The following is an 11,030-nucleotide window of genomic DNA, read 5'->3' on the forward strand; positions in this document are numbered from 1 at the left end:
TAAGAGCTACAGTTGCTAACCAAAAGGTCGGCAGGTGGAATCCACCAGTAGCTCCCTGGAAACCCTATGGGGCATTTCTACTCCGTCCTGTAGGGTCGCTATGAGTCAGGATTGACTGGATGGCAACGGGTTTATATATACATATATATACATACACACACACACACACACACACACACCCACTCCCGTGGAGTCGATTTCGACTCATAGCGACCCTACACGACGGAGTAGAACTGCCCCACAGAGTTTCCAAGGAGCGCCTGGTGCATTAGAACTGCCGACCTTTTGGTTAGCAGCTGTAGCACTTAACCACTACACCACCAGGGTTTCCTATATACACACACACACATATATGTAAAATTAGAAGGAAATACACCAATATCTATATTAACAGTAGTTATTTCTTTGAGAAGGAATTGGGCTTTTTGATTATCTGCATACTTTTCTTCAAACCAGCCAATCTGATGTATTCATTACTTCAATTTATTTTCAATAAATTCTACATAGTTATTTGAGTAAAATGACCTTAACACAAGAAAACCATCTTATTGGGTCAGGGCCCCAGCCCAGCAAGCTCAACATTATAATCAATAATAAAAAAAAAAAAAACTCAGGTGTTTTGAATATTACACGATCCACACCTCCCCCTCCTCCACCCCACCCCGCTCCCCGGAAAACTAAACCTTGTGCCTTCCAGTAGATTCCGACCCAGCGACCCTATAGGATGGAGTAAACCTGCCCCGTGGAGTTTCCAAGCAGCGTCCCTTGAAAACTAGCTACAAACTTCCGGAAAGGGCTTTGGGGCGCAGCCCAGAGAGTTTGGACGCCTCCCATTGGCTCTTCCTGGGCGTCCAGCCCCCACCACGCCGCCTGGGCTGACGAACCAATAGGGGCGCGAGTTGTAGTTTAAACGCCGAGCGTGGCGCGACCGCTGGCGGCTGAGTCTCGGGTGAATTTGGCTGTTGAGGTCGAGGTGGGTCCACGGAGGCTCCTGGTGTGGTCGGGAGAGCTGAGTTCCAAGGGGAGGTAGGCGGGCTGGCAGGTGTCGATTTCACTGCGCCGGGCTTACTGGCGGCATCTGCCACGTCTGGGACTCCCGGCGGCTCTCGTCTGGTAGGTGCCAGGCCCTGTGCGGAACTCAAACCGCCTGCTCCTCAGAAGCTTAGAGCCCCTGACTCAGGTTTGAAGAGTTAAGAGCTGAGTTAAGTGCTTACTGGCTCAAACACGGGCTTCTCTCCCTGTGTAGCTTTTCTTGGTATGTGGCCGTTCACGGGGTGGGCAAGTTTTGTCCTGTTACTGGGGCGGATTAACCAGTAAGCCAGGTATGCACGAGTTTACTTGTGTTTACTTGCTAATCGGTAGTGCGTGATTTCACATGGTCAATCCGCCGCTTGGAAACCCTGGTGGCTTAGTGGTTAAGAGCTACAGCTGCTAACGAAAAGGCTGGCAGTTCGAATCCACCAGGCCCTCCTTGGAAACCCTATAGGGCAGTTCTGTTCTGTTCTGTCCTATAGGGTCGCTGTGAATCGGAGTTGACTGGAGGGCAACGGGTTTGTTTGTTTTTAATCCGCCTTTTGGTGCCTCAGCCTTTTCTCGGCTTCCATAACCCTCAGGGTCTAATATTTATGTATCACCCCTAGAGTAATCCAGAATGGCTACTCTGATTTTTGTTGATAAGGAAAATGGAGAAGTAGGCACTCGTGTTGCTCCCAAGGATGGACTGAAGCTGGGATCTGGGTCTTGTAAGTACACAGGCTACAATTGAAAATACAACTATTCTGAATTCATTGTGCATGTGGTCCAGAGCTAGCTCAGGGATTTGGTGTGCTCTGTCGGTAATTGTTGTCAAGTCTACGGCTCCCTCTTATTGCAAACAATTTGTTATGGGTTTCTTTTTCTTGCTTAGTATCTTAATAGGATTATTTAAGAGAGCACTGAACTGAAGTGCTGTTGAGCATATCATAGCCATGCCATTGTCAAAAATCGGGGCGAGTTTAGGGGTGAGAATTAGGACAAGTTTAAATACCAGTCAGCCAGTCAGCCTTCAAAGTTACACAGCTGTTTACTGCTTAAATAATCTTAAACTATTTTTCTTCAGCAGTCAAAGCCTTAGATGGGAAATCTCAGGTTTCAACACCACATATTGGTAAAATATTTGATGCGCCATCTGCCCTACCTAAACCTGCCAGAAAGGCTTTGGGAACTGTCAACAGAGCTACAGAAAAGTCAGGAAAGACTAATGGACCCCTCAAACAAAAGCAGCCAATCTTCTCTGCCAAGAAGGTAAGTGTTGACTCTAAACACACTGTTTAAACACTTCAGTACTTTTGACTCTTTAAAGAAATAAAATAACTTAGCATCCTCCCTGGCTTTCTACCCTGCTGAATAGAAGAAAATACAGGCTAGCAAACATAGATTAGCAGAGGAGAATCATATGGTCTTTGTGGACCTTGAGATCGGAAATCTCAGAAGCAGCTAGTGAATGTTTTTGCTGCACCTGCCATTAACTGGTGTCTTGAAACAGATCGCTTGGTAGCATCTACCTACAGATGAGTAAAACACTTTAAGAGGGAGTGCACCTTGTAAGAGGTCACATTGTTAATAGGACTAATATTGCCCAGATGTTGCCAGCAGCAAGCACCAGCTTGTTATGTGACAGTCTGCTTGTGTGTTGACCTCTGTTTGTGCATGCATGCACATGAACTACATGCCAGTGAATTTGCTATGTAAGATGACTTCGCTATGTAAGATGACTTCAGCCGACCTGTGGATTAACACTTTATTTTAATAATTGTTTAATGTGTTAAAAAAAAAAACAACGTATTTTACGTCAAACCTGTTACGTGTAATGTGCCTTTGGATAAGAATGTCTTTAAAAAAAAAAAAAAGGTGAGTTAAAGAAATATGTTAAATACAGTTATTACAAGGATATGACAAAAATAATGATAATGTTATACAGAGGACTGACGTATGGGATACACCTGCCCTAGGGATTTTCTCTGGGTATGCATGCCCGTATGCGGTAAGGTAAACCAAGAATACCTAGGCTTCTGTTTTGGCCTACACTGTACTAGACTGCCTGCCTGCCAATTCCAGACTAGAGAATTATCCACAGTAGACTCTAAAAGTCTTTGATTGTCTTTTCCTGACTCTTACACAGTGCATGTATTTGAGGAACACAAACTTGTTTTTAATATTAACCTGGTGCACAGTGGTTAGGAGCTCAGGCTGCTGACCAAAAGATTGGCAGTTCGAATCTACCAGCTACTCCTTGGAAACCCTTTGGGGCAGTTCTGCTCTGTCCTGTTGGGTCGCTCTGAGTTGGAATCGATTTGTTGCAAGGGTTTGGTCTTTTTTGGTGAGCAAATAATTAAGATAACGCTAATGGAAAATCACACTTCCAAAAGCCAAATGGCTTTTGGGATTAACTGCTGTAGTATTCTGGTGATTCATGCCCATTTTCTCTTTTAGGGCAAATAATTGAGTTGATTAGCTCTGAGCTATAAATCTCTTCATTTTTGATGATAAGTTACACCAACCGGTACTAATACTTAAATTTCAGAATTAACTTTTGAACCATTCTGCTTGCTGGATTATATTTGTGTGTAATTGTGAGAACTAAGGATTATGGCGTCTTAGAAGCCAGCATAAAATTGACACATTTTAAACTGGTGGAGTAATCATATGCTTTGAAAAGGCCCTTTTCTTTATTGTACTAATCAGTTGACAAGGCTTCCCCTCTCACTAATCTATATTGTATTGTTTTAGATGACTGAGAAGACTGGTAAAGCAAAAAGCTCAGTTCCTGCTTTGGATGACGCCTATCCAGAAATAGAAAAATTCTTTCCCTTCAATCCTCTAGGTAGTATCTTTTAGTATTGCAAAAATGATTTTGGCTTTCAGTTTCTATTAGAATTCAATTCAGCTGTACTTTGATGTGGATATGGCATATGATCAGGAAGTGAAACGAAAGACTTTCTGAATCTGGTTTGCTTTGAACAGTGTATTTGTTGATGGGATTATTTACAAGGTATACTCTTAAGTACAGAGCACAGAATAGGAGTAAAGATGGAGGACCGTGTTCCTGTCCTTTTTTATTTTTTTTACAGGGCAAACACATTAAGTGCAGTTTGTTAAAATCCTGTTAAAACATGGGACAAGGGAAAGTAAAAATAATTGAAGAAGATCACTGTAGGGAAAACTCTCAGGTCTGGGACCTGGAGACCTCTTGAGAGGGGCAGCGGGAGAACTTCATGTTCTGAGGGGAAGAAGACCCCTACCTCTGCCCCTACCCCCACCTCCGCCCCCACCCCCACCCCCACCTCCCTTTTCCCCCTCTCACCCGTTACATCCCACCAGAAACTACCAGGATGCCCAGAATAAAAAGTCTCAAGTTCGGTAGTCACACTCTCTCCAAATACAAAAAGCAATTACAGTTCAACTTAACACAGACACTTGCGTGCAAAGTTACAGGGAAGTGAGACATCGTATAAAAAATTAGGTGATTTTGTGGTTGGTTGTGTGTGTTGGTTTGTTTCAAGGTCACCTGAACTCAGCAAAGAGATGGTTACCTTGATGAAATATCAGTAGCCTACCCACAGCTTTTTTTTACCCACAGTAAAAACTGACAAATTCTAAAAATTAAAAAAAAAAAAGCACAGTCACCAAAAACAAGCAAACAAAGTATCTGTCACTGCTTCCTCCCTTCCTCCCTCCCCATTTTGCTTTTTTAAACTTGTGTTTTAAATTTTTAACTTTTTTTTCTTCAAATCCTGAAAAGTAAAACAGCTCCTGAAAGAATTTACAACAAACTGCATGAAGATCTTGCAAGCTGAGGGGCTGAAGGTTTGGAATGACAGGATGGGAGGGGTCCTCCCCTCAGGCACTTGGAGCCTCACCTTACAATCAAGGGAGGAGGAGAGATTCTTTAGACAAAAAGGAAGGAGGAAGAGGAGGGAGAAGGTGGGGGCAAACAAAGTAAAAGGTTTTTGTTGCCTGTTTGAATCCAAAGAGGGATGCCTGGCCCTGTGTAGGAGGAAGAGGCCCCTCAGCGGGGAGGCAGTGGTGGTGTGGGGAACTGCCCCTCAGAAAAGGAGTCACTGAGCCTGTCTGTCATCAGCTGTCTTTCTGGGGCTAGGGACAGGTAGAGAGGCTGGCTGGCATCAATCCTCATCTAGCTCTGAGCTGGTCACATCCTCAGGCACCTCCTCGTCAAAGCATCTCTCCTCATCCTGCGCCACAAAGTCCAGGTTGTTGAAGTCAGGGTTTGTCATCTGCTGTGCTGTAGTCAAAGTCCCCTTCCCTGCCATCTAGGAAGTGCTGGTACATCAGGCTAAGGGAGATAAGATATGTTTGTTAACATTGATCAGGTATAAATGTGGAGTTTTTCTAGCAAGCCTTTTAGAAGGTGGGCTTTGTGTCAATTGAGCAATGCCCAAGAGTCCTTCTGGTAGGGTTAAGTATTCTTTTGCTTAGAAAAATCCATGTAGCCAGTAAAAACATGTTTTTGTTCTTAAACCTGCAATGTGTATCTGAAGTATTTACTGTTATAGAATCAGCTTTTCTAATTTTAATGTACTTAAACGTTTGAGACGCTACTGTGTGCCAGGCACTGTTAGGCTTTGGTTGCAGTGGTTAATAAGACAGAGAGCCCCTGGCCTGAGGGAGCCTACAATTTGGAGGGAAAGTCAAACACTGAGCAAATCTCACTCTGAGTGTGGGGAAGGAGAAAAATAGGGCCTATGGGGAGATTACTGAACCTAGCCTTGGAAGATCAGGAAGTGTCGTGAAGCTTTGAGTCTTGAAGGAGTTAAGGGGATAGCTATGTGAAGAATGGGAGAGGCAAAGCAAGGTCATTGTAGGTAAAAGTGTATGCCAAGGTCTTGAGGTGGAAAAAGGATTGAAATGGCTCTAGGAAACAAAGTTGGCCAGAGTGAAGGACCAACAGATTATGGCAAGGGCAGATCAGGCAGGGCCTTCTAGAGAGCTGAGCAGTTTTTCCCCTTTTAGCCAAAGGGCATTTAGCCATTCTGGTGATGTACATTTGAGTTTTCCCCAGCTTTTGTGTATTATAAGCAGTTCTGCAATTAGTATTCTCAATTGTATTGTTGCAAGTTTGTAAGTATATCTGTAGGGTAAACCTTAAGGAGGATTACTGAGTCAGAGGGCATATGAGAAAATGTTTTAATAAAATGCAGTGTCTCCATACTAGTGATTTCCTTTCAGTCATTAAGGAAATTGAGGTGATCTCTGTGTATTGACCAGAAAGGAGGACTGAAATGTGCTGTGTTTAAGGAAAGAGATACCACCAAGTTGCCCTCCAAAACTGGAGTATAAATTATTGTACCCACACACAGTGGATGACAGTGTTTAACTGCACATGTCTTAAACTCTAATCTTTATCAGAAGGGCAATGATATCTCATTGTTTTAAATTTGTTTTTGTGTCTGTGTGTTAAGAGCATATTTGATTATTGACTTTGTACTTTTTTTTTTCTCTTAGGACTTCGTGTTTGTGTCTGTCTTCCCTTGACTGTGACTTTCCTACAGATTTTTTTTAGAGCCATTTGTGGATAAAGGGAATTAGTCTTGTTATGCGGCAGACTTTTCTTTTGTTGTCTATTTTCTGTTAATGGTTTCCTTTACAGTTCAGTGGTTTTAAATTAAGGGGCCACGCATCACTCAATTCTGTTTTGACTTGAGTTTTACCAAGGTTGGAAAAGAGTAGACTGATTTCTGAGAGCTTAAGGCTTTAGAGAAATGTCACTCCTAAGAAAAAAGGTGGAAGAAAAAACACTATACTTTGACCTTTTGGAAACCCTGGTGGTGTAGTGGTTAAGAGTCTGGCTGCTAAACAAAAGGTTGGCAGATCAAATCCACCAGGCGTTCCTTGGAAACCCTGTGGGGCAGTTCTGTGTCCTATAGGATCGCTATGAGTCAGAATCAACTCAATGGCAGTGGGTTTGGTTTTTCTTCTTTTTTTTTTGGACTTCGTGATTATTCTGTTGGGATTACAATCTTCTTTAAATTGTGCTTTAGGTGAAAGTTCACAGCTCAAGTTAATTTCTCATACAAAAATTTATACATATGTTGTTATGTGACCCTAGTTGCAATCCCTATAATGTGACAACACATGCCCCCTTGCACACTGTGTTTCTCATGTCCTTTCAACCAGCTCCTGTCCCTTTCTGCCTTCTCATCCCACCCCCAGGCAGGAGCCACCCATTTAGTCTCTTCCATCTACTTGAGCTAAGAAGCACACTTTTCACGAGTATTATTTTATGTTTTATAGTCCAGTCTAATCTTTTTCTGAAGAGTTGGCTTTGGGAATGGTTTTAGTTGTGGGTTAAAAGAGTCTGGGGGCCCTGTCTTCAGAGGTTCCTCTAGTCTCAGACCATTAAATCTGATTTCTTTACATGAATTTGCATTCTGTACCACACTTCTCTCCTGCTCCATCAGGGACTCTGTTTTGTTTCCTGAGTGGTTTGGTTTTGACCTTTTGAGAAAAGAGGAAAGGCTCAATATTTAAGTTACGCTTTGTTACTATCAAGAAAAATTGGATCTTTTAAATGATTCCTAAGAAGTAAGGCACTTGGATTTTAAGAGGCAGTGTTACCTAACACAGTGACTCTCAAAGGTTTTGGTTTTAGGATCCTTTGAACTCTTAAACTAATTGAGGACCCTGATGAGCTTTTGTGTGCTCTATCCTTATTTACTAGAAATTAAAACTGAAAAACGTAAATATTTAAAATAACAGAAATAACTTTTTTAAGTGAAAAAATTACTTTTCCAAAACAAAAATTAGAAGAATGGTAAGCCTTTTGAAAATTCATTTAATTTGTCTTAAGACAGCTATATTCTCACCTGAATCTTCATTCAGTATGTTGCAATCTGTTGTTTTGACTGAAGTACCTGAAGAAAGTATGGCCTCACACAGATATGTAGTTAGAAAAGGGAGGAGAATTGTATTAGTTCTTTCAGATAAGTATGAATATTTTCCTTTGATACTACACTAAAACCGCACAAGTGGCTGTTCCTTGTAGTTGCAGTGTGGAATTGGAAACCATACCAATGAATATTTGTACTCTGACAGTAAAATCCCTTGGTCTCTCTTTCATTTGGAATGGGTCTTTTATCCTTGAATTTATAAAGAATTGATGATTTAGAAATACTGGTCCACTGAGATGTAGATCACCTAAAGCGTTTTATTATGTAAACATACATTATCATCACCAGCGATTTAATCAGAACAGTCTTAAGTACTAGGAAGCTGTCAACTCATGGTAGCAGAGAAGTTTCCCAAAATTCTCAATTTTTTTCTTGAAATTTTCAATTGTATATTTGGCAGCTGTCAGTTTTCCTTGAGTTGCGATAACTTCTTTCCTTCCCTTGAGAAAATGTGAGACAAATTACCCAGCTCTGAGTAACCAGTCATTCTTTCCAGTAAAAACCATGTTCCAGGAAAAAGGCCTCTAGCTTAGCTTGCGACTCAAATAATCGTACAATCCTTTCTCTTCAAGATGAACATCATACTTCAGTATGCAGCAGAAGTGCTTTATGCATACTTTCATTTTATCATACAGAATATTTAAAAGACATGTTCTTAAGGGTTGAGAGCTAATAAAACTAATATTTTTTTTACTGCATGCAATAATGTGACTTCAAGTGAAACTGGCATTTTTATTTATTTTTTTTAACTGCAAGTGTTAGTGGTGAAGAATTCAATGACAACTAATATAGTTTATTGCCACTGCCTTGATTTGTGCTAAGGCATCAGCAGAGTTATCCACCATTGCTTTTGCACCATCATTGCAAGTGTCAACACAGTGTAAAATGTATTCCTATTATTATAAAAATAGTTTTTAGTCTCATGGATACACTGAGAGGGTCTCAGAGCCCCAGGGGACTCCACCAATCACACGGAGAACTGCTGCCCTCACAAAATGACTCTCTTTGGGACAGATTTTGAGAGTTTTGATCTGCCTGAAGAGCACCAGATTGCACACCTGCCCTTGAATGGAGTGCCACTCATGATCCTTGATGAGGAGAGGGAACTCGAAAAGCTCTTAGACATGGGTCCCCCCTCACCTGTGAAGATGCCTTCTCTGACATGGGAGTCTGGTAAGTGAACCAAGTGCCCTTCCTTTTGGAAGGGCTGTTAACAATTTGTTTCATAACACTTCCATTACCGTGGGGACAGAGTTGTACAGTAAGTTAGCATGTAAGTAATTTCTATCCTTTGACCTATGGAGATAAGGTTTCAGAATAATGAAAACTGTTCTCAATTGGGATTGGTTTTTAGTTCCAAATGCTAGGGTAAAATTAAGTCATTCTGGAATCCAGACTGTCTTATGTACAGCAGAACGAGTTATTTTAATATGTAACTTCTTAGGCTGTACGTTGAAGTATTATAAACTTGCTTGGGATGAGAATCACAAATTATATCCAGTCCAAGGGTAACAGGAACAAGATGCTTGTGTAATAGCATAGAATAGCAATACCTTCTTATTATACAAGATTTGAGATCTTGGCTTAAACTGGTAGTCAAAACCATCATCGGTATATTTTCTATTTGCTCTTGCCTGGCTTTGATGGAATAACTTGTACTGTTTTATAAACCACATTAGTGAGACTGTTAGCTCACATTAATACTAGATCAATAGTATTAATAGTACCACATTAATACTAGAACAATAGAGGTTTAGGTACTTCTAAGTCTTCCTAAAGAAGGTTAATTCTGGGGCCACAACCACATTCCAAGAAATATGTGGCAGGGGGGTGGGGGTAGGGACCCATTAGAGAAAAACATGAATCTATGATTATAAGTGACAACTAATATCAGTGTTGACATGGATAGACTCAGGAATTTACAGAAATATAATAAATTTCTGTTTTCTAGATTTGTTGCAGTCTCCTTCAAGCATTCTGTCGACCCTGGATGTTGAATTGCCACCTGCTTGCTATGACTTAGATGTTTAAGCTTCTAGTGCTTTATAGTTTCCATGTATTTTTTTTTTTTTTTTTATTAATAAAGCTGTTCTTTATTTAAGACTTTTCCTAATATTGTGGTCGGTATTTCTTGGAGTTTGTTTATAACCATATGAAAAGTAGCTAAAATGTTTATCAGACCAGCATCTGGTTTGCACAAACTGAACCTTAAAACTCTTTGATGTGTTTTAACAGCTTATTTCAGAAGCTGCCACTGTTTTCCCTGAAATATATACCCCTTGATGTGTACCTTATTGCCTTTTTGTGGCCGTTAACTAGTGACAGTCGTTAGAACTCTTAATTAGAAGAACCACTTCCAGCTCATTAAGAATCTACTGCTGGGCATTGTTTATTGCTGGTTCTATTGAGTTTCTAATGACCTTAATACTAGTATTCAGTAACCAGAATTTGAGTAGCTGTACATCTTCTGAGAACTTGGAATCTTCAATTAGGTACTTTGCAGATCACAAAAAATAACTCACGGATAGTAAGATTTACTGATTAACCCTTCAGCTATAGAAAATTGTATTTCATTGTTTACTCTATGTTGGACATTGTTTTAAGTTACCCTTGGTAGCAGTAGTTAAGTGCTCGGCTGCTGACTGAAAGGTCGGCGGTTTGAACCCACCAGACGCTCCACAGGAAAAAGATACAGTCTGCTTCTGTAAAGATTTACAGCCTTGCAACACCTGTGGAACAGTTTACCCTGCTCTATAGAGTTGCTGTTGTCTTAGTCATCTAGCGCTGCTATCACAGATACTACAATTGGATGGCTTTAACAAAGAGAAATTTATTTCTTCATAGTAAAATAGGCTAAAAGTCCAAATTCAGGGCATCGGCTCCAGGGGAAGGCTTTCTCTCTGTTGGCTCTGGAGGAAGGTCCTTGTCCACAACCTTTCCCTGGCAAGGAGCTTCTCAGGCTCAGGGACCCTGGGTCCTTTCAAAGGACGTTCTTTGTTTCCCATACTACTTTCTTGGTGGTATGAGCTCCCCACTCTCTGCTTGTTTCCCTTACCTTTCATCTCTTGTAAGATAAAAGATGGT

The 11,030-nt window shown here is 41.0% G+C and overlaps 1 protein-coding gene across 6 annotated transcripts; it reads left to right on the plus strand.

Moving 5' to 3' along the window:
* Positions 1-892: 892 nt before the first annotated feature.
* PTTG1 (PTTG1 regulator of sister chromatid separation, securin) lies at positions 893-10,029 on the plus strand. 6 transcript variants are annotated; one of them, XM_049874257.1, is made up of 6 exons: positions 893-973; positions 1,641-1,742; positions 2,099-2,283; positions 3,769-3,862; positions 8,961-9,119; positions 9,898-10,029. In XM_049874257.1, the coding sequence occupies exons 2-6, from the start codon at positions 1,652-1,654 to the stop codon at positions 9,975-9,977; spliced, it is 609 nt and encodes a 202-aa protein (XP_049730214.1). In that variant the 5' UTR covers positions 893-973; positions 1,641-1,651; the 3' UTR covers positions 9,978-10,029. The 6 variants fall into 6 exon arrangements, with proteins under 6 accessions (XP_049730214.1, XP_049730220.1, XP_049730215.1 ...); XM_049874263.1 differs by having other exon boundaries at positions 2,102-2,283; XM_049874258.1 differs by lacking the exon at positions 893-973 and adding an exon at positions 989-1,113.
* Positions 10,030-11,030: the final 1,001 nt, after the last annotated feature.

Source organism: Elephas maximus, chromosome 2, assembly GCF_024166365.1.
Source record: "Elephas maximus indicus isolate mEleMax1 chromosome 2, mEleMax1 primary haplotype, whole genome shotgun sequence".
Classification (NCBI taxonomy): domain Eukaryota; kingdom Metazoa; phylum Chordata; class Mammalia; order Proboscidea; family Elephantidae; genus Elephas; species Elephas maximus.

What these genes read in the sequence shown, in the direction of transcription:
- PTTG1 (XM_049874257.1), top strand. Translation starts at nt 1,652, where the DNA reads ATGGCTACTCTGATTTTTGTTGATAAGGAAAATGGAGAAGTAGGCACT. An exon ending in CAATCTTCTCTGCCAAGAAG is followed by an intron (nt 2,284 to 3,768) that starts GTAAGTGTTGAC and finishes GTATTGTTTTAG; the next exon opens with ATGACTGAGAAGACTGGTAA. An exon ending in TTCTCTGACATGGGAGTCTG is followed by an intron (nt 9,120 to 9,897) that starts GTAAGTGAACCA and finishes TCTGTTTTCTAG; the next exon opens with ATTTGTTGCAGTCTCCTTCA.